The sequence below is a fragment of the Myiozetetes cayanensis genome, unplaced genomic scaffold, assembly GCF_022539395.1.
Source record: "Myiozetetes cayanensis isolate MyiCay16 unplaced genomic scaffold, myiCay2020 scf15, whole genome shotgun sequence".
Lineage (NCBI taxonomy): Eukaryota > Metazoa > Chordata > Aves > Passeriformes > Tyrannidae > Myiozetetes > Myiozetetes cayanensis.
This window is the reverse complement of record NW_026087159.1, coordinates 7,781,540-7,809,119: the sequence shown is the minus strand read 5'-3', so window position 1 is coordinate 7,809,119 and position 27,580 is coordinate 7,781,540. Positions and strand designations below refer to the sequence as shown.

The 27,580-nt window shown below is 42.1% G+C and overlaps 1 protein-coding gene across 5 annotated transcripts in view; it reads left to right on the top strand.

The window, feature by feature from the left end:
• KIAA1210 (KIAA1210 ortholog) overlaps positions 1–27,580 on the top strand; it is a 53,566-nt gene that overhangs the window by 18,936 nt on the left and 7,050 nt on the right. For 3 of the 5 annotated variants that reach the window (XM_050310265.1, XM_050310268.1, XM_050310266.1), the window contains exons 2-9: positions 9,798–9,865; positions 14,370–14,538; positions 18,821–18,950; positions 20,849–21,007; positions 21,589–21,654; positions 24,519–24,731; positions 25,205–25,307; positions 25,693–27,282. In XM_050310265.1, the coding sequence (XP_050166222.1) occupies positions 9,798–9,865; positions 14,370–14,538; positions 18,821–18,950; positions 20,849–21,007; positions 21,589–21,654; positions 24,519–24,731; positions 25,205–25,307; positions 25,693–27,282 (2,498 nt within the window). Of the gene's footprint in view, positions 1–4,292; positions 4,362–9,797; positions 9,866–14,369; positions 14,539–18,820; positions 18,951–20,848; positions 21,008–21,588; positions 21,655–24,518; positions 24,732–25,204; positions 25,308–25,692; positions 27,283–27,580 lie in introns of those variants that run through there. The other 2 variants (XM_050310267.1, XM_050310269.1) reach the window with 2 other exon arrangements.

Below are 27,580 nucleotides of genomic sequence, written 5' to 3'. Positions count from 1 at the left end.
CCCAGTCAGTTGATATCCTGTCTGATTTTGCTTGTAGATGCTGTTCATCACTGTGTTAATAGTCAGGGTTGTGCCAACAGCTCAACGTTTTCAACACAATGTATGTGAAAAAGCTGAGACCTGGGCCACACACATCATTATTTGTTCTTTAACTGCGTTGTTATACCAGTGTGTGCTGCTGCATTCATACAAGTGTACACGTGCCAGCCCCATACCAGCTGCTGTGATGAAAATGAGCTCTACTTCAGCCCAGATCAGCATGCTCTTAGAGGGAACTGTAGCACTCTTGGCCAGAGCAGGGAAACTTGGCTGTGCAGACAAAGCCACCCGATCTTGCCTTCTAACCATCTAGCCAGAGCTAAGGCAGCATTCCATCTTCAAAGTCTTGTGGTGGTTGTTTCTTTTGGCCTCTAAGATTCAAGGATCTGGTGCTAATTAGTGAACTAAATGTTTGACTTTTATTCAGGATGAATTAATTTATGCTTATTCATTCTCAGAAAAATGTAATTGTGCGTTTCTGCTGGATCTTCCAGGTATCACTCATCTAACAACGCAGTTCTGATCCACACAGTAGTTCTGATGCAAATGGGATGTGTTTGAATGCTCCAGCTCAGATTTAGGAGACATCATGGTAATCATTAAGCTACCTGTGTATGTGGGAAGATACAGACCTGACAGGGGTGCAGAGGAATTGTTTGTTCATTCACTCTAGCAGTCAAACTGCTTTCCAGCATCTCAGTTTAGCGGAAAGAATGTTTCAGAAGTTGAAATTTCATTACTTTCCTTCAAAAACTTCAAATTGTTTCTTTCCTTGCAGCCTTGCCCTATGAAGACCTTACAGAATGTCTGTCCCAACCTGATTCCCTCCCTGCTTCCCCCTCACTGCCTACTTTTCACTCCCCCATCCTGCAGTCCTTGTTGTCTTTGGTGTCACCCTCCTGGGTTTTCCTACTGTCATGTGCCATCTCTGCTCCCTGATGCTGCTGTACCACTGCCTTCAAAACACAGTCCAGTACAGCTTGATACTCCATTGGTGCAAAACAGCATTAGCTGAGATAATCTTATTTTAGATGATCCTGTTTTAGAGAGGTATTTTTGTCTGGAATCCCAGAGAAGTAAGATCCCTTTTTAGCAGTTGCTCATACTAAAGTGAAAGGTCAGTAGTTGCCCTTGGGACAGAAATGGCTCAGGAACTGCACTGAGCACACGAGTGATCTCCCTTGGCTCCAACAGTTCTCCGTGAGCTTCAAGACCGATTGTACTTCAGGAGCTGCCTAATTTGAGGCTCTAGAGAGAGAAACCAAGAAAGCAGGGTCAGCAGGAGGTTTCCTTTAGAATTAAAGAAGGGAGACCATCAAACTTCACACACAGCTGCAGAAAAGCTCCTCTGCAAGCACGAAGGCTGCCTCAGGCCTTCCTTGATGAGGAGCCAAAGTAGGGGCTGAATTACAGAGATACCCACGGGCAGTGGGAACCCAGGCGGTTTAGCCAGCCAGGCATAGTATGTTTCAACATAGGAAGGAGCTGGCCTTGTTTTTATTTTTGTGTGTGTACAGGCAGTAGATAATGCCCCAAATAGGTTTTGGGACTTCACAAGAAGGGAGATTTCCTGAGCTTCCTGCCAAAGGCAGCTTTTGAGACCACAAAGCCTGTGTTTTATTTGCTTTGTTATAGCCAAAAGATGGCTGACTGGGTTTATGATGTTTTGATCTTCAGAGTGAAAATTTGTAACACAGTTCATCCTGGAAATTTCTGTTAGCCTCTCCTTTTTTTTCAGTGCACTTTGAATTCTTGGCCATGAAATGTCTTTATTATCTCTTCCAAGAGACATGTCCTGGGAAGTTTGATCTATCTGAAGATTTTTTTTAATTATTTTTTTTCCCATCCTTAAGCTGCTCTTTACCCCCAAATTGAGGGATAAGTGACTGTTTTGAAAAAACCTTAACAAAAGAAAGCTTTAGACATAGCCTAAAGTTCCATGTTTCAGTTCTGGCGTTCTGTTCTCTATTGTTTCAGCTTCATTTCCCCTGCAATAGTCAGACAGCTTAATTTGGTAAAAGTGCCTCCAGACTCTTTCTTTCAGGCCCAGGATGTAATGATTCTTCACATTTTGTGAGAATAACGTCTTAGAAATCAGTGACTCAAATACAGGGGCATGGCAGATATGCAGGCTACTCTTGTGAAATTTTATGGGTTTTTTGTTATTTATCTTCTGTGTAGTGGTAGCACTTGTTAGCAGTGTCAGTGGGTATGGTTCTGGCATGCTGGTCCCCTGTAGCAGAGGTAGCACTTAGCTCTTCCACAGGGCTCATCAAGTTTTTCAGGCATTTAGTGTGACCGTTTTGATTCCACAGGTAGAGAAACTCAAGGCTGTGTAATAAATAACTTGACTCCTGTCAGAAATCCAGTAATTTACCCTGTTATCCAGTGATAGAACTAGGGAAAATCAGTCAATCTACCCAAGTCCCAGCCCTGTAGTCTCCATCTGCTAGAATATGCTTGAAAGACAAGCTCTGTCTCATAGATTTGCTGTCTAAACTAGTAATTGTTACCATCACAGTTTGCAGATATTGGCATTTTCCACGCAGTTTTCTCAGGCACACAGTCTTTCAGGCCCTTGTAGAGCATGCTGAAGCCAGCTGATGGCACACTCCTTTCCTTAGCCGCCTTTTGCTGATCCCTGAAAAGCAGCCCATGGACTCCCAGGGCTCTGCACACCACAGGTCACATCCCAGTCTGCTTTGTGCTTGAAGGCCACAGGTGAAACAAAATTAATTAGGACTTTGGAGAGGGGGTAAAAAGCGCACACATAAGCTAGAAAACCGTGGCCAAATATGCCCACCAGCAGATCTGGGAGGGAAGATGACACTTCTTTGTTGAATTTACCACTTGAAACGGCAGAAGACAGTAACTTGACTTTTATTCCCACACTTGACTCTCTGACATCTTTCCTCTGCTAGCATGAGGCGTTCAGAGATAGGGGCTTGACATTTCCTGTTGCTTTGCTCTCGAAACCATTTCCAGAGGCAGTAGCACATACTGGGCGTAGCTCCCTAGCTGGCAAAGGCAGCCTTTGGTTACAAGCTTTTGATTTTTAAATGCCTGTTCCCTCTCTTTCCAAACTACTTCAAATGTATCCATGTCAAGTAGGTCTGAGAGTGTCTCCTGCTGCTGGCTCCTTAGCATCGTTTCTGGAAGACTCTCCTGCTTCTTTTACTTCGTTTTAGGAAGAGTGGAAGAAGATCCTCGTTCCAGCTGCTTCCTGACATTTCCTCAGTGTGGCAGTGTGAAGAAAAGGAATTACTACATGGGAAAAGCACTGACCTACTCCTATGCTAATGCCAAATGGTGGAATTCAGCGGTGTAATTTAATGTACATTCCTTTAAAATGGAGACAGTCTGGACCCAAAATCTTGGCTGAGCTCTTGCATGCTTTAGATCATGACTGTGTTAGTGCCAGTCTTGATTTGAGTAAAGTTCTGTCCCACTTCCCCTTATTGGCGCTGACCAGAAAATGCACTGGAAAAACTGTGTCACAAATTATTGTCAAGGATGGGCTATTCAGAAGCATTTTCCTTGGCTTTTGGGAAATAGGTGGATATTTGCTCTGCTGTCTGAGCAGATACAAACTTGCAGCTGAGATCCTTGCACTGACAGCAGCTCCACAAGATCATGCTAATAAGCACTGTGGAGTAATTGGGTGTTGGAGGGCAGCCTGAAATGCCATGTCCAAACCAGGTTAATCTGTCTGGTGTGGGTGCCAAGTGTTGCAATATTCTGGTAGGTGGGACTTCAGTTTGGCCTCTGGAGCTGAGTACAAACTAACAGCTGCCCTGGTACTGGTACCTGCCTCAGGTTTAAGCTGGCACAGGTCTGGGTATGTGTCCTACAGGTGTGTCCCCGTGTGCAGGGAGACTGTTCTGCAGCGCCAAATCAACAAATGCCATGAGGGCTGGGAGGGAGGGAGTCTGTGGAGATGGGGTGGCATGCAGGGAACACAGGCACTGACTCCCAATTCCTGGGCTTGTAACAGTGCTTATGAATTTGTCTTACTTACCCTTCCCCCTTCTTATCCTCTTGGCTTCTCACACAATTACAGACTGAGCCTGTGTGACTGTATGAAAGGCATTTCCTCCTCTTACTTTTTTTTTCTTAAAGTCGGCTTCAGCCCACCAGCTGCTTTCCATTAGTGTTACACACACACTCACTAGGAGGGCAGCACATAATGCTTCAGGCACTGCTGAACAGCAGAAATCCTTCAGAATCGCTGTCAGACAGAGGCTTCTCAAAGTAGATTGTAGGTAAAAGGAGTTCAGCACTTTGGGACCTGTCTTCTGGCGAGCCTTCGTGGAGAAGCCGAGGTGTGGGGACAGAGGGGGGTGAGGGGGTGTTGTCTGAGTGCAAAGTGTGAAAGCTGTGAACAGATCTCTCTGTGTGACCAGTTGTTGGCTCTGGATATCTCATCAAGGGCAGAAGCTGAATGTTGTCTGTTGCCATGGGGAATTATGACCCCCTGCTTGATTCTGGGAGAGTATTTTATTGATATTAAATACTATCTAGATACTTACTAGACTTTCTGATGGATACTATTGCTGTATTATTTGTGATCACTGAAAAAGGACCTTAAACTTTCTTAAACTATCTCTTCTGCAATGAAAATTAGATAAGCAATATTCATTAACTTTGTAAACTCTTCCCCTCCCTGTTATCAGTTGAGGCAGTAGCAAGAATCTTAATGTAAACTGCTGCTTGTGCTGTTCTCTTATGCCTACATAAAGCAGTCACGGGAGGGACCCCATGGGAGATACCAGCTAGAGGCTGGCAAAAACCCTGGGAACTTCATCCCAGAAACACTACACTCCAGAAGAGCACAATGGGATCAGCTGTGCAGGATCAGGTCCTGATTCCTGCTGTCAGGTTGGATCTTACCTCATTTCAATAGAGTTGAGTGTGGAATCTCACACTGTTCAGCATGTTCCATGACCGTGGACCTTGAAGTGCAGGTCACTCATCTCACTGCATGGAGAGCAAAGGGATCTTTGGTTGTTGTGTTTCTGATATGCTCAAGGGGCGTAAAATCTTGCTGGCTTTGCTATTGCTCAGTGATTGACTCTGAAATTCTGTGGAGTTACAGGGGGTAAACTTATCCTTCACCTGTTGAATTAACAAGTTCATTGGTAGTTACCTTGTTGGGTGCCCAGAGACGAAAGCCATCATTTTGTCAGAACAAAGTCCTCTAATGTGCTTTAATAAGAGAGAATAAAATTTAATGTCAGTCACCTTTTACTGAAGACTATAATTTGAATACTAAACCATACTGAAGTCTATGTTTTTTTGAACCTTGGTTCTCAGGAGGAATAGAGGGGCTTTCTCTGAGGTCCTGCAGAAGCTTGAAGCATGTTCTGGGGGAGACTGGCTGCAGGGTGGTGGCCTAGAGGACCGGATGGGGGGCATGCATTTCCCTATGCTGATCCATCTTGCTGTAAAAAGTGTGTGTCCTGAAATCTGGAGCATAAGCTTGATTTCAAATAATTTTTGTAGCACGAAGGAAATTGGTCTATAATAGCTCCAGGCAAAAATTTCACCTCTTTGTCTTGGCTGCTTGCCATTGCCTGTCTTCTACAGGCTATGAAGATGCTAACTGAATACAGTGCCTCACATTCTTGAGTCTTTATTTCCTCAAGCATTTATTTAACAGGAAAGAGGCTGTTCAGGGCTCAGCATCTCCTTTGATCTCTCTGTCATAAGGCCTTCCGGAATGCTTATACAGAACCATGGGACTGAAGCTGAAGAAACACTAAAGGTGGGGAAGGAGCTTGCTTGCTGTGCAATCTCCAAGTCTCCTGCTCCTTTGGAGAGACAGCAAGGAGTCTGTGACCCTTTTCTGAGGCTGAGCAGAAAGCATTTGTCTTGGGCCTTTGTTAAATGCAGGAAACTTGAGTCCTGTACAATGTTAACTTCCCAGGAGGCATTAAATACACAAACCAAGCAGTGAAAGCAGATTGTCTTTCCTTCATTTAGCATTTTCCTACCCCCCATGTACATGTTAACTCATGTGTTCAGCTGAGAAAAGCGAGTGGCCAGAACACCATCCTGGAACTTTATTTCTTTTGCCCCATCAGTGCCCTCCTATAGAGCACTCCAAATATTTGTCCAGTTGCCTCAGTTTGTAAAGGGGAGACAAGGACATTTCTCCTGTTCCTGGAGATTTCTTTTTTTCTCTTCAGGCTCATTAGTTCCTGTAATGAGTTGAAGAGCTCCAAGTGAATGCAACACAGTAGGATTATCCATGAACATTTTGTATGGGATAGCAGGGAGCCTAGATCTAAACCATCAAACCAAGCAAGGCTAGTGATGATTGCTAACTAAGTCCTGCTGTCTGCTTTGAAAATACAGCAAGCCCTGCAACTTTGTAGGAGTTCCATTGCTTTAAAGTACACCCTAGCAGTGCAAATAAGGTCCAATAATGTCAGTTTTATTTTTGTGATTGCACCTGTATAGGAAGCCACTGTTTGCAAGTAATTAATTAATTCATAGTTGTGGTAATCCAGCCCATCATCCAGTGCAAGGAGAGGCAAATACTGTGCTTTCAGTAAGATTTCAGTCTTTTCCATGGCTCTGCACAGGAATTGATGCAATGGATTTACTGGGCAATACCAAGTCTGGCTTTTGAGGAGTCTGGCAGAGATTCGGTGTCTTGTTTGCCCTTAACCTCTGCAGCCAGAGGCCTGTGCATATACAGGGGTAGCAAATGCTGTTAGACAGAGGATTAAGAACATGGTTAGAAAGTTGTAGAATGGGGAAGTGTGCCCCCTGTTCCACTTCTAGTGAGAAGCAATCAGTAGGTGTGACTTGACAACTCTGCTATCTTGGCTGGCCATACCTGTTGTACTGAGGAGTGTCCTCCATCCCCCTGCAAGCTCCTTCTCCCAGCAGTCCTGCAGCACCTGAAGAGTACCCGAAATACTGCTCTAAAAGGCCATTTATTTAACCTGACATTTTTATCACTGAAAATCAATACACATACAGTATTTCTTTAAAACTTTGTCTCTAATGGTGTAATGCTCTGGGAATGCTCACAGGGTGCCAGCTGATTGAACTGGATGTTCGTGGTATTGATACATCCTGACACTGCATCTGTCTGCTGTCATTAAGCCTGGAAGTGGTGAATGTCTGGAGGTTCAATTGTTTAATGCCTGTGCACTCACATGTATTTGTATTGACCGGGTTTTGTCCTCTTTTTCTCCATTACACTGACCCCCAGGGTAGGGTTTGTGGCTCAGAACATTTGCTAGCTGTTCTCTGTTAAGTGCTACTCACTACCACCAGAAATTGGAAGTCTATGTGTCATCTAATTGCTAACTTTCCTCCATGTATGTAATCAGGTTTTTAATGATGGAACTTCCACTTTGCTGTAAATATATGTGTGTTTCTTTTTTCTTGTAATTCAAATACTTGCTAACTTACAGCTTGGGAAAATCTGTCATGTTCAGTTCACTGGAAAAAAAGGTGATACTGTGAGGAGGAAGGCACTAAACCATTAGATCCTAAATGGGACACCCTGTAACTGATACTTGAGCTCCATGTGCCCCAGAGATCTTTAAAATCGAGTTTATGCTGGAGCTGATTTGACTTAAGAAACTGCCCCAGAGCTGAGCTGCTTTGCAGTTACAATTCTACTTGTATAAAAGATATAACAATTGGAAATATATGCTTGCAGTTACAGTAAGCACTGCAGTCAAAATATCTTCAATGCCTGGAAGGATTCTGAGTGAGCAGCTGAGATGATTGAGCGATTTAAATAAATGTTGAACTGGTGCAAACAAAACTGGATCTGAAAGCAGCAATTTTCTCTTGCTTTGGTTTAAGGTGGGTAAAGCAGGAGTTAGAGGTCTAAATGAGCCAAATTCCAGGTCCACTCACATTCTGTGAAAATAAGCTCAAGTCTGGAAACTTGCCAGTTTGTTCTTGTAAATTTGTTGAATGCTTTCTTGGTGTTTTATTTCAAGTGCATTTCCCTTTTCCTCAAGAAAAATCTAACACAATATGCACGGTGCAAAAGAGGAAAAATTGGAACCAAATTTCTTTTTAATACAGAGAGTCTATGAGAAAGTCTACTGATGACTGCTTTAATGAAAATATGCAGGAAATGCAAGCTTTTTTATGGGTAGATGATGAGACATGGGGGAAAAGGGTTGAGAGCTGAATGGTTATGATCATCCAAAAGGAAAAAATCTTAGAAGTCTTATTTTTCATTGCTTCTCAATATTGTCTGAGAGTTGTTTCAAAAACAACCTCAGTGCATCTTAGTTAGGAAAGGTATAATGAGTCCTGGTTGCTGCAATGACTTTTTCATTACCTTTTAGCAAGTTGGGGTGAGATTATTTGTAACTACAGTGTGTTGATGCTCTCCTGTGTTCAGAGCTAGCAGGTGATGTTAGACTGCACTTTCCCTCTCCTTTATATCTCCCCCTTTCCTACTCACAGTTCAGCAGCGTGGCAGATTGCACTCCTGCGTGGCTCACACAGGCAAAGCTTACTCCACAGCCTTTCTGCAGGAGCCCTGTCTCTTTTACTTCCATGAGCTGCATTTTTCTTTTTTCAGGCAGGCAGTCCCATCACCTCTCCCTCTGAGTTTGTGCACTTTATCTTTTAAGGTTATCTGAGAATGTGGGCTCATAGGAAAGTCCCAGTGATTTTGGGTATGACTGATTATAGAATATGTGATACAGAAGAAATAGTTTAGTGATTGGCCAAAGTAGTATAGAATCACAGTCTTGCTTTCTGTTGAAGAACTTGACTTGGCAATATTGTTACACTAATTCGAGGCAGAAAACTTAGATGAGATCAATGCAGAAGAGGGAGCAGGATTTGTTTCTGGGTAATTTCACTTGTTTGTAAAGACTTCTTACTCTTCAAGTCCTGACACAGTATATTGGAACTGCTAATGATATAAAAGTACCACCTGGGTATCTTCCAGAAAAAGGACAATATTTATGAACTACCCTGCTAAACTGTCACATTTCCATTTTGCTTGACATTCGTACTGTAACTCTTGTGGTTTGCTGCTTCGTTCCTTTGTCTCTGACAGACACTCATTTAGGAGTCTTGGAAAATACAAAGTGGAGCCAGTTAACATTGAATGATCTTAAAACTAGGTTGAACTTTTGTTTTCATCGGGGAGGAAGATGATGCCATCAGCTAATTTGGTTGATCAATAGCCCTGCTGGCGATAAGGTTTCAGAGCTTGTGGCTAAAAGCTGATTGCACTGGATCCAAAATAAATTTGATCTATTGGTTTCCACAAATGTAGCATAGCCCAGAATGATGTTTCAGTGCTGATGCTTAACTGGTTTTAATAATGCTGACAGACTAGCCTGGTGCCTGCTGTGAGGACACTGTTAAACATGAACCCTGGGCAGCAGAGCACTTACTTACATTTTTTACAGTAGCATGGAGCTGTCACTCTCTAGCAAAGGTTCATTATTCTGAGACTGGGAAGCATTACAGTGTTTGGTGAGCAAGTGCAGTGACATCTTTCATGAAAGCAAACTTTGATTACAGTCTCCTAAAAAGAGAGAGGTACAGGCAATAGTTAGACTGGTTTGTTGGTTGTGGCTGGAGAAATAAGTCTTATTGAAAAATGAGGAAAAGTTCTGTGGCCAAAGTACAAAAAAAGTGTGCAAGCCACATTTGTTATAACCATTTGGGCATGTGGTTTCTTTTATGCAGGTTGGGACCATATTCTACCAGGGCAATGGACTAAAATTTAACTGGTGCTTTTATTTCTATTTCAGTGACTATATCATGGCCACAGATGTCACACAGTCACCTGAAACAGGAGAGACAGTTGAAGAGTGCACAGGTAAGCAGTTTTTCCCAGAATGTATAGTTGATTTGGAAGTCAAAAGGTATTTTCTTCAGGCAGAGGGGTCTGTAATGACTTGTTTTGCAGTGTTGTTTTGTTTTTTGTAGTGTAAAAAAATCTCTATATGGTTTTGTCAGCTGTCAGTATTATGGGAAAGGTTTTTTAATGTGCAATAATGGAGCAACATATCCTGATGGAGAATATTCTTTTTGATTCTGAGTTGGATTTTTAAAAACAGGATGTTATAACTTGAAGAGCTGATCATGTTGCCTGCTTTGGTACATCCTGCAGAGGTGGGAGCTGAGCCTGTTAGCCAGCCTCTGTCTGTGGCAGCTGGATTAGTACCCCCTAATATTTGCCACCATCAAAATATTATTAGAACAGAGAAGCAAATGGCAAAGTGACTGTTGAACTCTGCATGGCAGATGGATAGGGGTGAAAAAAGTGTAATGATGGATGCTCAGCAACGGCTGGCTTCTGAAATTTGTAATCTAGTTTGTCACCCTGTCAAACTGGGGAGCTTGTGTGAAACCCATGCATGAAAATTTTGTACTCAGGTTCACTAGAAAAGTCACGAGATGAACCAAATTCTGACCTGGGTGGCAGTGAAAGCAGGAGATGGCTCACAATCTCTAGAAGTGTTGGCTCTAAAACCACCAGGAATATTTCTGTCTCTGAACGATCAAAAATGTGAAACACTCAAAGGCTGCCGCACTACTGCCAGGGTATTCAAGAGACACTTGACTGGACCTGGATAAAGACACTTCAGGATCTTTTGTTTACTTCCAGTATAATGAAGGATTGCCTCACCTCTTCATAACTTTAATTGCTTTGTGATCTAAAGGTTCCAGGAGCCTAAAATCCTCAGCCTTCACAGTCTTGTCAATTAAATTGATTTCTTGAGGTTTGCCTTATTCTCTGACTAGTAGCAGAGGGTTTCCAGTGCATGCTGTTCCTTCTTGACGGCAGTAACAAGGTCACTGACCAAAAACCTGTCAGAATCCAATGTTACCCTTGCTAAATTCCATGATTTTAATGCCTGTCTGGCAATATCAGTCTTTTTTTTTTTTTATGCAGTCAGAATAATCGTAATTTCTGAGAATTTTGTCTATGGGTTGGGGTTTTTGTTTTCATGTGTTTTTATTGTTGAGAGTATCCAGTCCTTGAATTTGAGGGGAAAAAAATTAAAAATCTATCCTGTCCATACCTTAGGAATTCAGAGACCATAGAAGATCCCTAAATTAACTGTCTAATTAAAATGTGATCATTGAACTTCCAAATCAGATGCTCCCTATGCTTTTTACAGTCTCATTTTGGCACTGGAAGAAGCATCTATCTTTTCTATCTTGTTATAGGAAAGAATGATTCAAAGAGCAGAAAGTCATGTGCTAATTCTCTGTGCACAGAAGACACAATGAAATAGGCAGCATACAAATAGTAAAAAATAAGAATATACAAACTTTACAGAGAAAGCAAAATGTTTTTTCCTACTCCTTTTCTGTTATAGTTGGCTAAATCATAGTTAACGTAAGCAACTAATATTTGGGAAGGTTTTTACTTTTTTGGGCAGTAACCTTTAAATTTAATATTTTATTTTTAATGCCATGAAATTTAAGGTTGGTAACCGTAAGAATTCAAAAATCATGAGTCATTGTTCATCAGTGGGTGAAGGGGACATAGATGTAGTTCTCTGGGCTTGGATTTTTGTTATGCAATGAAATTTTTCCATCTTAAGTAATAAGATCCTTCTATATTATTAGTTTAAGTATCATAGAGCACTCTACCAATTTAGTGATGTATTGAGCTACTTCACAGTGCACTGAAATGTAACTTAAATGTAGCATCCTTTTAATGGTGTGCAAAACTGGTGCCCAGCTGTTCACAGCAGGAAGCAGATACGAGTGCTGTCCTTCTGAACCGTGCCTTTTCTGCCAAGTGCTCTCACATAGAGCAGCCCCACAGTTTTCCTCCAGCACTAAGTGTCTAGTAATGATTTTTTTTTTTTTTTTAATGTAATAATATGGCAAGTGCCAGTCTCTGGAACTCCAGGGAAACTTACTGATTTCTCACTCATCTGAGACAGCTGCAGGGTTGTGACTGAGCAGAGCGCGGTTGAAGAGGAGTTATTGCTGGAGGGGATGTACCCTGCACATCCCATAAATTAGAGGCTTAGAGAAGGCACTGAAGTAACTGATGTGAGGACTCTGTTGCACAATGATGCCCAAGTCTTGTCCTGTGCCAGCTGAGGTTTGCTCCTTGGCAGTGTTTGCAAATCCCTTCCATGGGCTCCGCTCTAAAGTTAGCACCACTTCTGATCTAGACAAGAATTTGGAGTAGTACTTTGGCAATCTTAGCCTCTGTGGTAAGACTTATGTCTGTTTCTCTTAAATGTCCATAGATTCACTCTTTTTTGTTATTGTGTTGTGGTTTTCTGGTTTGCTTTTTTAACGCTCCCCTGGTTCTCTGGAAATACCGGTGTCTAATTAAGCCCATCAGTAATACTTGCACTAAAATCCAACTTGCTTTCTGTCCCTACCACTGTCATCTGACCAGTGTACGTGACAATGTCCTTGTTTTTCATTTAGACAGCTTTTGAGTTGCAGAGATCTTTGTTTGTATCAAAGTTTGCCATTTTGTTCTTTGAGTCATTGGACTGTGTTAGCAGACATTGCTGAATTGATAGTTTGGGGGAACTGCTTTCATGAGGCTTTTTAAACTTTTGTTTTGCCTGTCTAAAATAAAGCAGATCAGCTTTGACAAGTTTCCTGGAGGAATACCATGCACGTTTTCCAGTTCCTGATTTGAAAGACAGGAACGGTCAGGAGGCATTTCTGAAGACTCTCTAAAGCACACTCAACATTCTTGTTTTCTTTGAGAGGCCCCGTGGTCTGTTCTTGCTGTGTGACCTCTCTTCTCTTACCAGTTCTTGCTGTGGGTGCAGCATGGAGCTCACTGAGACCCATGAGAGTCTCAACAGATCCAAAAGCCTTGGGATCAGCTCTGTGGTCTGGTCCAGGCAATGTAACCTGCATGTTTTCTGTGACTGTCTCATTCACTGATGAGCAGCTGTGGAAGATGGAAAGGTCTTCCACTGGCAAACCCTCCATGAGAGCGCCACATCCCGTTATTATTCAGATGAGTGGGACTCCAGATAGTTTTGCTCCAGATGGTTTGAAAGATAGTTTGGTTTCAGAGAGAGCCCAAGTCACTTGGAAAGATCTTTGCTGGCTGCTACTGCTCTGCTGTGTCCCCAGTCCGTGCCGGACAGTGCAGCAGTGTCCTGCATGTCCTGACGTGTGTGCTGGCACTGGTCTGGAGAGCAGGGAGGAGACAGGGTGAGTAGATCTCAGTATCATTGTTTATTTCTCAAAGTGGCCACTGTCTGATGCAGCTGTGCAGTGGCACAGTTTCAGCCCAGATAAGGCCCATTGGCAGAGGTCCCTACACGTACAGGGCACACGCTGAGACAGAGCATCAGCGACTAAATCATTACTGGGAGAAGACAATAATTGTGTTGAAATAATGCCTTGCTTATGAAAGAATCCTCCAGCTGTGGGCATTTATTGTGCCAGCTGCTGTAAAGTATTATTGAACGAAGAATTTGGCTCAGATATGCAATGATGTTATTGCTCTGCCTATGTATTTTAGTCAATCACAGGGGTCTTAGTACAATAGTTTGGCCCAAACCACTCCAAAGTGACCCCTCAATGTAAGGGTCAGCGACAAAAGGCAGTACTTGTGTGCTGAAAGCAAGTAGACCTGAGAATGTTAAAGTATCTTAGATTATTAAAAAGGAAATGTCAGTGAAGCTTCATATGGTTTATTTTGTTATTTTTGTATTTTCATTTAGACAATGGAAAATTTGAAACCAGATTAACAGTTTTCTATTTGTGTTCTTAGTGCTGCTTTGTTTGGGACTTTGGTGTCCTGCTGGGCAGTGTCTTAATTTAAGTTTGCTCCATTGTCCTTGAAGGAGTTGCTTTTATTTTGGGGCAGTGGTTTAATGTGGAAACAGATATTTTGGTTTTAGAGTTAATAACTTATTTTGCCAGTTTCAATCTTTTTCCCAAATTTGAATGTGGTATGGTGTTGTCTCCTTACTGCACTGAGTAAAGAGAAAGCATAACTAGACCAAGCTAAGTAAAGAACATTAGGAGTTAAAGACATTGACAGCATTTTTAAATTGAAAATACATCAATTATGATCAGTGTTCGGTTGTAGGTAGATACATTTTCTATATAAGGGTATTTTTGCATAAAGTGGAACCTAAGTAGGCACCACTATTGTCAGCTTAATGCCAGAGTTGCTTTAGAGGCTGCAGTTCTAAGAACTGCAGCTTCATCTTTCACTGGACTCCAGCACTGAATAATTTAAAAGAAGCTGACTAAAACTGAATGGGCTGCTCTAGCTTTAAGACTTGCTCCAGAATTTAAGAGATAACATTCTCCAAGCTAAGTAATACCACCAACTCTCATAAATTTTCATTTTTCTCATCTTGCAGGAAAGAAAAAATCCAAATTTCAGACTTTCAAGAACTTCTTTTCCAAGAAGAAAAGGAAAGAACCTCCACCTCCCAGGGGGGAAAGTAATTTAAAACCTTGCCAGTCCAGCAGCGATGTCAGCATCGCTGTGCTCAACGCTACTGCACTTCATTCACCGAAGGAGGCTGGGTAAGCTGGCAAGGAAGGAAAATAAATAAATAAAAGCAGACCTCTCTCAGCAGCGGGATGAAAGCATGAGCTGGCCCCACAGGAGGAACCTCTGTCCAAGTTTGTGCAAAACAAGCCCTAATGCTGATGAAGGAATTCCAGGAATTTCCTCTTTCTTCGCTAGTGCTTTAAAAGTCAGACTGGAGAGGAGGGGGAGGGCAGCCAGAGGCAGGGGTGATCCAGCCTCTTAGTCTAAAACTGCAGATAGCCCAGATTGTTTTGATTGGGTTTAGTGTTTGAAATTTGTCTTGGAAGGCCTGATCAGCAGCAACTTTACAAGAGGATGATGTTTGAGTAGTGTAACTACAGAGAATACGTGTGAAGTTGAGTTGCTTTTTTTTGGCAGCAGTGGTGCCCTCTGTAATGGCTGAAGTAAAGAGAAAGAAGTCCTTCTGGTATATTATCAGTATATGATGGCTTTTTTACTTTCTTACTGAGCCATTTAGGCATAGATGACAATTGAAGGCCCCTGGTTTTGTGTCACCACCCCTAGAGGGCTGTGCATGTGAGTGAGGTTTACAAGTCCATGAGGTGTTTCCAGAGCAGTTCCCAGACCCCTGAGTGATGGTTCAAAACCTTGTCCTTTTTTCAGTTGGTGTTGTACAAGCTGTCAGCTTGCACTGCTAACACTGCTTCACTGATGTTAGACCACCAAACTACACAACACTTACATTGCAAATCTCTGACTGAATCTGGGCTGGGACAACCCTCTGAGCATGGTCATGCCTCTTGCTAGACATGTCATGGAATAGTATCAGGGAACCTGTAAATTTGGCTGTTTTCCAGCTCCCACCCTCCTCATCCTCCCCTCTTAGCCGCTAAACTCTTTGGATTACTCTGCACCTCGGGTTGTGGAGCTGCAGATTAACAAAATGTGACAAAACACTGGCCACGTGCAATGGTTTGCAGTGTTTTGTTGGAGGGGGCACTGGGTGGATGTGACACCAGCAGAGGGCATGATCAGGTGACTGGAGTGGGACATGACTGAAATCAGCACTGCTGCCAGATGCTTTGTATCATCAAATGGGGCACTGGGTGGAGCTGGACACTGCATTTCTTCTGGTGGAAATCTTACAGTTGCTACTTTCTCATGGGTGCTGGCTCCTTCTTGCCCCACCTTTCCCTACTCATTCTGTTTTGTTTATGCAACTGCATCATGAAAATGATCTGGGAACGAAACAACAATCTCTTTATTTTGTTTGTTAGCGTAACAACAACAGAGTTAAGTGACCACACAACCAGTCTCCTGGGGTAAGGGGAATTAGAGTGAATCAGCCCAGATCAAAAAGCTTAGAGACAGCTGAGCTTACCCCATCAACCCATAGGAGGGATCTGCCTTAAAATTTGCTGCCTGCTCCAGAGGCACGATGGGTGCAAACTCTTTCTCTTGTCCTTAACCAAGTATTTCAAGGCCAATTGCTGTTTACCTCAGTGCTGTCCTCCAGTGATTATGAACTGTTTTGCAAGATGAGAGATCAGGAAATGAGTAAAACTCTTCTGTTTTTTCCCCTTAGAGATAGGGTTAGATGAACTATCGAAAAAACGTAGGGATATGTTTATGCTACTTGAAAACCCAGACTGTGCATGGCATAAGCACACTTTATAAGTACCTAGACAGACTGAACTGCATAATCCTATGGGAAAACCTGATCCTGAAAGCCAGTGGAAATACAGCTTGTGGAGGGTTTATAGCAGGACCCTCAGCTTTGCAATTTCTGGCACGCAGAATTTAAAACCCAGTTCTAGAACAATGCTGCTCTTTCCTTGTTCTTGAGGCAGAAGCACTGGTTTTCTTTTTTTCTTTCTTTTTTTTAAGCATTGTTTTAAAACAAGCTGCCCACCAAAGCTGCTCTGTCATTGCCCTCCTCAACTGGGCATGGGAGAGAAAATATAATTAAAGCCTTGTGGGTCAAGATATGGACAGGGAGAGATCACTCAGCAATTACCACCACTTTTCATCCCCCTACTTCAAACATGAGTAAAAGGAGTGGGGTTGCAGCAACAAGAAAAGGAAGATAGCACAGGCCATGATGGGTTTAGGAGCTGCTTTATCGCTGCCTGCAGAGTCCCATCATTTCCTCAGCCATGGCAGCTCGAATGTTGATGCACATGAATGAACTGAGCATTTGTATGGGGAAATCAGTGTGGAGATACAGTGGTTAAAACATCTGGGCTTTAGGTAGTGCATCTTTAGCGTCAGTGGAAATATAAATACACTGCCTGGAATGACACAGGAATGCAGATTTGCACATAAGCGACTCATCTGTACTAAAGCTGCAGTTAATTCTATGTTTAATCCAATGCTCTTTTTGTGACTGCCAGAAGAAAATACAGTAATTCTCTTCCAAACACATGCAGAGAGAGGAACAAAGAAACAGATCTTAAACTGGCAGTCTAGAGAACAAGGAAACCTTAGCTCCAATTGCTAAGGAACTCCAAGTAAAGCAAGTGAGGAAATCCCCAGCTGGAAAGGTTAATGCATTCTAATGCACATGCATTCTTTGCAGTAAATAGAATATGCTAAGTAATAATGATTACACATTACAGTAAATAAAAGTTGCATGACTGTTTCTCTGAATGCAGTAAAATTATCTCTTGCTCGTATGGAATGTCTTTTGTGCTGAAAAGGACTATAAAATCAAGCACACAAAAGGATGGGATGGCTTCATTAACTCTTAATGATGAAGTAAGGCAAGTGCCTTGCTTATGTGTTGACCTGCTGTCCTGTGAACTAACACAGACATTAACCATGACTTGTAATGGGAGGAAGCACAAACTCTGACCTGTGCTGTGGGAGAAGGAGCTCAGATTGCCTTTGACACAACATAAACCTGGAGCAAAATTATTTTGCCCTACTGTGAGACCCGATATAACTGTAAACTGATTGACTACACCTTTGGGGCAACAGGAGGGTTAGTCAAGCAGCTAAAGGAGATGTCTCTGGAGATGTAAAGAAGGGAGATGTGGGAGGAAAAAGAGTAATTTTGGAGGGTTTTTTGCACAGTGTATTTACTTTATGAAAGCTCACAGTCCTTCAGGGCTTTCTTCTAAATAGAGAGTCTGTGGTTAGGCAAATAGACAGAGAAATATTTGATTTTCTTGCAGAAGAGTTTTGACATCCTGGATTTTTCTTCTCAGAGCTGTGTTCCTAATTGTCCTCTGTTACCCAGAATGAAATTTCCAGAGGCAGTGAGCATTTCCTTCATGGCAACTGAGCCAAGGAATCCTTGTAACTTGAGTTAATGGTCTCTTGACCTACAATGAGAGAATATTAGTTAAAAATTAGGATGAAATCCTGGTAGAGGCCATCCTTATGGTCTTCTGAACAAAGTAATGTACAGATAGTGCTTGTCAATGCTGATGGAACTTGGTGAATAAATTATATGGAGTCTTCCTTCTTGTGCCAGCCAAGTGCAAAATTTTCCCTGCGCAACTTAATAGCTCAAACCAGATCAATCTCACTTGTTACAGTTCAGTAACAGTTGTTGTGGGAACTCATCATTGCTTCACTGGGCTGAACACCCAGTGAGACAGAAACAGAGCAGGAATATCTTACCTGGGTACTTTAGCTTTACCATGGATAGGTATGTAAATATGGACGTGGACATTTGTCCCATCTACATTTTTTAATATGTTTAGGATCTGGAGATGTTCAGGATACGGGTGAACAAAGCTGGTTTTATTGCTGGACATGAGAGGATTTGAATCAAGTTGGTTACTGTAGCAAAATTTAAATTTCTGCCCACATGTGCGAGAAGTGGAAAAGTAATCGACCATCTTTGGTAGGCATGGCACACACCAGGATGCAAAGCTTGTGTCCTGAATGTCTCATGCTTGGCACATTGCCACCCAAGGAAGGCAGGGGATTTCTGTTGCTCCCCCTCTGCACTGTAGACATTTCTGAGGGTGGTGTGCATCCACCTAAATCCCAACATCAGATAATCACCCTGGGTTCCCCCTCTAGTTCACAGAGACTGACCTGTGTGTTCAATGCAGATGCTGAGTATTGTCTGAAAACGGACATCTGCATTCAATCAGCATTCTAAAAAGTGTTTCTCCTCCCTTCTGAGTATAAAAGAAGCTAGCAGTGACTAACTTAAACAACTAACCTGCACAAATCTGAAGTTAAGTGAGATGCATCCTGCCCTGGAACTCTTTATGATCCTTCTGCCCTGGTGAAATAGTGTGGGGAATGTACCCAGTGCACTGACCACTCTTCTTTCCTTCCTTCCTTCCTTCCCAGGCCCAAAGGAAGCATGGGAAACAAAGCCTTGTCCCATGACAGTGTCTTCATTTTTGAATCCGCACCAGGAAATGTGGCAGGTGACGTGTTGTCTCAGGAAAACATACCTGGAAGAGTGAAAACTTTGCAGGTGAGAACATCATCCCCTCATTCATGGTGCTGCTTTGTGTGAGCTGTCTCCTGGGAAACTTGGTTCCTTGATTTCTTTGCTGTGTGTCTTCAGATTTTGCTGACTAAAGTGTCCAAAGACAGATTTACTACTTTTGGATCTGTTCTACCTCTTGGAAACTGCATCTTTAAGCATTGTTGCTGCTTTCAGCCTTGCCCAGATCTCACAGTGTTGGAGTGACATGAATCCAGTTCATGGACTCTTGGAAACTTCCCTTATTGAGTGTGTCCTCTTTCAGTGGGATTTATATTCTTTACTTCATTGCTACTGCTTTTGGGTTAAGGCCATTTATTTATACTGTAGTGTGTCCCTTACACTGTTATTCTTTAAATATTATTTATGTTGCTTTTTTTGGCAATTGTGGCTCTGTACATGCCATCACCAGTGACTGTGTAAGTGTGTGGGATGATGGATGTGTCAGGGTGCTCTGACAGCTTTATTTATATGATTATTCTTCTGGTCTTGGCCAGCAAAGCATACTGTGTTCTGCTAGGTCATTTCCTTCTGCCAAGGCTATACTGAACCCTCCTTGACAGCTCCCTTATGAACTATTGGTTATATTAAACGCATTTAAGTAACTGCCCAGCTCGGAACACTGAGATAAAAGTTTAAGGTTTTTCCAGAGGCTGAATACAAATGGTTGATAAAGCAGCCAAACACTATTGAAATTCTTCTTTGCTCAGTGTGAGCTTCATGTTGCAAACACAATTGCATCACATGGTAAGTAATAGAAGATGCATGGAGGGACTTGTTCATCCATAAGACTGCAAAATAGGCTAAGATATTTTTTGTGTAACAATAGGAGTAGCAGGAAGAATCATGTTTATATATGACAGAGCTTTGTTGTGGGGAAAAAAAGCTCTTTTCATGCTATCTCCAGTCCACTGTGCCCTCTCCTCAACTATACATCATCCTGCATGGTAATCTAATACTACCAGCACTATTTTTGTAGCTGTAAAAGACAGCCTTTTTCTGAGCTTGAGTCTTGTCAGAATAAAAACCAAGCACTAATAAAAGCTGTTACTTTCTTAACAATCTAAATTGACTTCTACCAGTAGGAGACAGACTGCAAATTCAGAGTTTCCCCCACACCACTTTGCTGTCTGCATGTAATAAATTTAATAAATCTAACACAGGAAGTTGTGCAAAGACACCAAAGCAAAATTGACTTTCTACCTTTTCTTTCCCATTAAGTGCACAGGTGAGCTGTATGTCTTGTGTTGCCCACATATTGCAATAATGGAGGACTGGTGCATTAAAGGGTGACATTGTGCTACCCTGTGTGGCTGTTAGAGCTTCAGGAATCACATTGCATATTAATCTTGTTGAATAAGAATGGCAGCTATTTAGATCTATTTTACAGAGATATAAATGAATTCCTATCTTGCAAGAAAACACAGAATTAGGCCTAGAATTTCCCAATATGGTTTAGTAAGCAAAGAAATGGAAAAACCCAAGTCTGAATGTTTATCTTGGGAATAGTCTGTAGAGATGTTTTCAGTTGAAGGACAAAGTTTCTGTTCAGACCTTGTTTCTATTCCAGCTTTGACATGGCTGACAGACTTAAGCCAAGAATTTTAGTAATGGTGTTTCCTGAGATCTGAACATTTTTAGTTTGAGGGAACATCTGGCTGCTTGTGAGTTTGCAGACTTTGTTTTATTTTTCTAGGGTCAGGGTCTGCCAGAGCATTTTTTTATGCAATCTTGGAAAAGAATCCCCATTCCCCTTTGCAAACAAAGTTGTTCCTGGCTGCTGTTATCATTCTTGGCTGTTAATAGGAGCAACTGCATTAAAAGTGTCCAAAAGGTTCCCTACATATAATGCCACTGAAAGTCTATATTCTAAATTTCAACCACAGCTTCAGCTGCAGCAGAATGTCAGACTTGGATCACCTCCTCTTGTTATAACTGGAAAGAAACTGGAAGATGCAGGTGCTGTTTCTGAGGATGATGGTTTACCTAGAAGCCCTCCTGAAATCTCAACCCTTCGTGAAGTTCTGACAGATTCGCCAAACAAGGTACAATTGTCAGGTCACCTTGATGACCACCTGTACAGAAAAGAGAAAATCTGCCTGGAGAGGGGGAAGATCTTTTTGCTTGCTTGTGATAAAGTGTAATGCTATGGATCAGTCAGAACGAGAACAAATTACCTAGGTGGATTGTGGACTTGTCACTCTGAGGGATATCTAGAAAGTGACCTTACAAATACCCTGTCTGGGTACAATTTTCCATGCTTTTGTGCAGACCAGTACTGGGACAGTTGTGATCCATATAATTAGCAAATGAATGATTTTGGACTTCAGAGAACAGGTGAGCATTTGTAAATTTGAAGATTTTAAAACAATAAGCCAAAATAACTTTATAAAATATGTTGTCTCATGTGGTCAACCTCCATGGCATATCTCATAGCAGGAGAAAGCTCCTCTACTTTATTTGATCCCAGTAAGGAAATGAAAGCTACTGTGTAAGGCAGGAACTCGGTGCCCCTTCCTTTATCTTTCCTCTTGTGTTTTCTCATAATTAGCACTGGATATCCAGTCCCAGATAATTCAGTGTGATACTTCCCTTGACTTACCCTCTTCCTTATTTTATCCCACAGTCCTCCAACCCTGTCCAGCGTCATAGCTCTTTGAGTTTAGGTGGGACAGACAGTGAAGATGAACAGGTAAATAGCTACTTTTCCTGCTAATAAACTTTCCTGAGATGGCATGTGTGGTGTCTGTATGGAGCCAGTACAATAATTTTACTTTTTAAAATTTATTCTGGCTACAGTGTATCCTAGGAAACAATTCTTTTACAGTCCAGAGCGAGGCAAGTGATACTGAAAATGTACCTTTTTGAGTTTTGAATAAGAAATAAAGTCAGGCAGAAATCTAGTGCTAAGTGGTTTGTTTGAAGAGCATAGTCAGCTCTTTGACAAAGTATGAACCTGTAAAGTTACACAACAAAAAATTGGACAAGGCAAACTACTTTGATTCCACTTCAGTGTCCCAGGGCTCTAATACCCAACAGCAGTAATAGTTAAATCACACCTGCCCATCAGCAGTGGCTTGTGAGCAATGCCCTGCATTTCCCTTATCGTGGGAAATGATTGCAGGATCAACCCTTCCTGATGCCAGGTATTCCACAGGAAAAGGTGTGGTTTAATTTGCAGTTTTCTTTGTATGATAAATGACCATCAGAAGCAGCAGGTTCTGCCATCAGAACAACACAGTCTATTCCTTGATCAGCTTGGAAAAATTTACAGAGGTTGTGTTTTTGGAGTGGAGCTTGGGGGACCTTCACCTTGACTGTCCCTGGTGCTTGAAGCTGAGTTGAATTCCTGCCCACCTCGTGCTTTCAAAGCAAAGCCACAGTTTGCTGTTATTGCCTTTCTCCAGTGTTAATATAATGCTTGAAGGACCAGTCAGACCACAGTTATGCCAACGCCAAAGGCAGCTCCAGTCCAACAGAGCTGATTCAACTCATGGGACAGCAAATATAAAAGCAAAGCAATCTGCCATTTAGCTGAAAAGGGGAATGTTTATGGGTCCAGAACAGCTACAGACCATTTTGGCCCAAGCTTTGCAGTCCTCCACACAGAATCCCTGTTTGAGAACCTCACCAGAGAGAACACTGTAAAGGAAATACTTGGTAAATGAGAAACAGGATTGCAGCCTAAGCAATCTGAAGTTACACGAGGTGTAGTGTTTTACATTCTGCAGTTGTATTGATCTTGCTGCACATGAGAGTTACTTCATATCTTTGCCATGTGTTACTTCACTGGGATTTCCAGGAGCTTCATGCTGCTGGCCCCTCTGTGTGAAGCCCAGATGTGCCACCCGTGTAACTTCTCAGGGCCTCCTACCTATACAAAGACCCACTTTCTGACTAACCTAAAGCTGGATGGGAGGCTGTCACTTGAAGAGAGCAGCAAGTGGCTTCACAGAGACATTCACCAGCATTACCCAGCCTTTGCCAAGGCAGCCTTTATGGAAATCTGACTTCCTTGTTGGCATCTTCAACCCAGACTGATTAAAAGCAAAACAGGGTCTCATCCTGTGGGACTGAGGTGGAGTTTTGGCACAAACACTCTTTAGGAGATGGGCCTCAGAGCTGCAGCAGCCTCCTTGTGCTGGCTCCTGCATCTGCCCACTAAGCATGAAACTCTAAACTGATCTTACACTTAAATGCTGATGTGGAAATCAGAAAAAAGAAATCCGCTCCACTGTTTTTGAGAGAATATACAAACTGTCAGTGATCTGAGACAAAGATATCCTGAATCCTCAGTGGATTAAGGAATTTGCCATTTTATGTATAGCAATAGTTCAAATACTGGCTTCAGGTGTTTTTATATTACATAAACACAACTGTAATTTTATAAATGAAAAACAGAAGAACTTGTATGTAGAAATGAATAACAATATTATTATTTTTTAAGTTCTAATGATCCTTACAGGTTTATCATTAATCTTGTAGAATTATAACAAGAGTTAGCTTATTTACTAGCTGTGTTCTTCTTCCTCTGTTTCACGATGTGTAAATTTTTCATGAGAAGAATCTGTGTCTGTCATAATACACACCGTAATACACATCTAGGACCTAAAAAAATCAGTGAAGAATAAGGAAGTCAACTTTAGCTACCTTAACACAAAGAAATGTACCTTGACAATTTCTGTAAATCAGATGGAAAGAGGTTTTCATTATCTCTAAAACTTCATCAGCATACTTGTTTGAAATGCTGTGTTATATCCCAAGCTGAATCAAAACTAAACCCTGAATGCCAGGCACGGTGCAAAGGCTGTGTGTCACCTTGCTTTATGAATGAAGCTCGTTTGGCATGCCTGTGACATTTTGCAGACGTTCCAGAAAGTTTGGTCTACGTTTCAAAACAGTAGCAAAACCAGTCAAACTGCACGTTTAGGGGGTTTTCTATGAACCCTTGTGTAAACCCTTTATTTTGATAGCCTGATCTAAGGTTACTGCTCTTTAGTTCCCCAGAGCAGCATTGCTGCAAGGCTGTGAGATCCACATCACTGACTGGAAGATGGTTCTGGGATACTTGTTGGACAGAAGCATTTGATTCTCCTGAAAGTAGATATTAAAAAAGTGGCTATGAGAAATTTCTTAGAGATAAAAAGAAACAAGCATCCAGGCCACTTTTGGGTTTTATTGTACTGGTTTTTAACACTGTATTCCTGTAGTGTCACATTACTGGTATGGGAATGCAGCTTTACAAACGGCACCAGTGTCTCCTGCTGGTGTGTGCATATACTGCAAACGGGTTTTCAGATAAGAAATGGGAGGGAGACAAGCTGAGGCTCTTACTGTGAGAAAGAAATTTCTCACTCTGTGTGACATACAGCTGAACACACTGAACTGAATCATCTCTATGCAAAGATGAGTTTAAGCAAGTATTTTAAAAAGAGGTTTTAAGCCCCAAAATACAGCTATTTCAGACTTCTGAAATGGCAGGAGGTAGCAAAGGAACTGTTCCAGAGATGTGGGGAAACCAAGCAGAATGTAGAGCATTGTGCTTGTTTTTTACAGATACCTTCTGGAGCTTCCTCCAGGCCCATCAGTCCTTCCTCCCCTGCCACTCTGGGGACCCCCATCTCTCGAGGCAGCAGCTTCCTTCCTGTTGACTTCACCACCCCTGCCAGTCCCCTGGGCTGCCTGGACACCTCAGCAGCCAGGCACAGGATTGCCATAAACCCTCGGAAACAGAAGGGCTTTACCAACAAGAATCAGCAACCCCTCCAGGTAAGTGTTTTCTGGAAGACAATTGCTCAGCAGAAGGAAATCCATGTGAATTTTTAATTATTGTTTTAAATAGTTTTAAATTTTTTTTTCTTTCTTATCCATGTTCATTTACTTCTTCTGTTGGAGGAAGGGAAACCACCTATTTTGCACCAACCAACCAACCAAAAAAGCCTCGGAAAACTTCAGTATCATGTAAACTGAAGAAAGTGCAAGTTTTGGTTTTCATTATTTAGCCAGAAAGTTGGGGGTTATGCTTCATTTGTAAAAACATTCCTGTTGTTTGAAAAGCTAGCTGTCAGTCTGAAAGAGGCTTAAGTCTATTTCTACAAGTCCAGTTCTTAGTTGGAGTAGTTCATTAACCACAGAGTGGAAGGTTTGTGTCTGTGTTTTGAGTATTCATAAAAGTTCATGTGTATAAAATACAATCTTTGTGCATGATTCTTTAATTAAAAGATCTTACTGCACTTCTTTAGGTGGAACAGCTGGAAAATGAAGCGTGTATTCCTGCAACTCCAGAAAAGAAGGAAAATTCAACAGAATTACCTGAGAGTGACAAATACAAAAGTGATTGGGAAGGTAATGAAGACTTAATTGTTGCTACTTTAGGAGCTTGAACTCTGACAGGACCTATTTGAATTCTAAGTCCTTTCAAACTAGTTATCTTTTGGTTTTATATCATAAAATCAATCCTGGCTGCTAAAGTGTTATGATGGAAAAAGTCATGTACATTCAACATAGTGGTGCTGAAGTGGTGAACTTTGAGGGCAGCATTAAAAAATACATGAGGTGAAAGGTATGTTCAAACTAAAAACTTTGTTAGTCTTTCACTTGGACAGCCTTATTTATCAGTCAGTGGTGCCCAGACGTGGGACACTCATGTTAAATGACTGGAATGAATTAGTCATACAGATGGAGTTTGAATTGTAACCTTTAAGTGCACACTCTTCTCTGTTTAATACAGGATTATCAGCCCAGGTGGAACAATTTGCAAAGGGAGGCAGTTCTGTGGAGACACCAGGATTAAAAACTCCCACTGATGCAGCCTGTGACTCTTGTGATTCCACAGCTGTGGCAGGAGACTCCTGTGCTTTGCTGCAGGAGGATGCACGCCTTCCCTACATGGATCATCACCATAGAGCAACCACACTCCTTCTGAGGCCTGAGCCTTCTCCAGTGAACCTGGAGGAGCACCACAGTACAAAAGTGTTGCACTCTTCAGATGAGTCTGCTGATGAGTTGAAAGAACACCAGCAAAGTACCAGGACTGAAGTACCTGCATTTCCAGAGCTGCAACAACTTGAAGGAGAAGCTGTTGTGTCTCCAGACCTACCAGCAGCTGACTTGTTTAGCAGTGATGTGGAGACAGAGGGCACAGATATATTGGCAAATGTTGCACAAAGGTCCTCACTAAATTCTGTGGATACAAACATGAAAGCCCAGGAAAAGGGGGATCCACTGTTTACTGGCAAAGTAGAAACCTGCTTGGGTACTACTGAGAATCATTCCAACTGTACCATCCCAGGTACTGCACTAAGCGCTTCACAGGTTGTGGTAGCTGATTCAGAGTCTTGTTCTGGCATTGAGACAGTGGCTGTTTTGAAGCCTGAAAACAGTTCAGTAACAAGAAATGAGAAAGAAACTTGTGAAATTATGGAATCCCAGTCACTCAAAGGCAGTACAGAAAAAAAAGAAGACACTGCTGCATCTGTCTTGGAAGCAGGTTGCGTGCTGCCTCGCAGTAAATTGGAAGTATGTTTTAAAGCAGAAACTGTTCCTGTTTCAAAGGGTAACAAACAGGCCAACATGTCATGCATTTCTGAAAAGCTTTCCATTGGGTGTCTTGCCTCTTCGAGTTTGGCTGGCTTGAAGAGTAATATATCTTCTGATGATGACAGTAAGGAGTACCAGATAAGCAGTACAGATTCTCGCAGAAAAACAGTGGAAGGCAATCAGTCTCCAGATGAAAGTGTAAAAACCCCACTGAAGACTGCCTCTGCTAAACCAGTCCGGTTTACCATTGCACCAGCATGGCAAAGATCTCTCTCAGGGGGTTCAAATTCAAAGGAAGATTCCTACTCCAGAAGTTCCCCAACATCCCCTATAAGACCAGAGTTCTTTGAAGGAACGACAAAAGAGCACACACGCTTTGATGCAGTCATCCAGGAATCAGCAAAAACCAATGCAGACAGATTTGATCGAGATGGTAAGGACAGAGATCTGCATTTGAATTCTTTTATGGAGTGGGCTGACCATGAAACACAAAATGCTGAGAACCCATTTGGGGTCAGACTAAGGAGAACATCTTCTTTACTAAAATACCAGAGTGAAAGCCGAGTAGAGTCTCCAAAGCCGATCCCCTCAGCTGTTCCCATTGCTGCTTCTACTCCAGCCAAGGAGGATCAGAAATTGATGGGAACTGGGAAGCCACCTCCAGGCCTTCCTGTCAGCACAAAATCAGTTGTTAAAAAGCCTGATCTCCTAGACGACAAAAATCCCCCCAAGACAAGATCAGGAGAAGTGGCAAAGAAGCAAAATGGTCATAAACCTTCAGGTATTTATGCTGTATTTTTATCCAGACATTGCAGAAAACAGTGGTTATGTAAGAGGTTTGGCAGAGTGGCAAACAAAAGAGAAAAATCCTCTTGATGAGGACCAAATTCAGCCTTGAGTTAATCAGCACCATAATTTAATTGGCTTGATGATTTGGCCAGTCAAGAGAATTCTTGGCTTATCTTAATGAGGGGTGTGTTCCAGCAAGAATAACAACAATAGCTTGAGGGCTATATCTGAAACATTTCTGGTACGAGGGACTTGTGCATATAGTCAGAGTTTTAACACAGTTTTTTAAA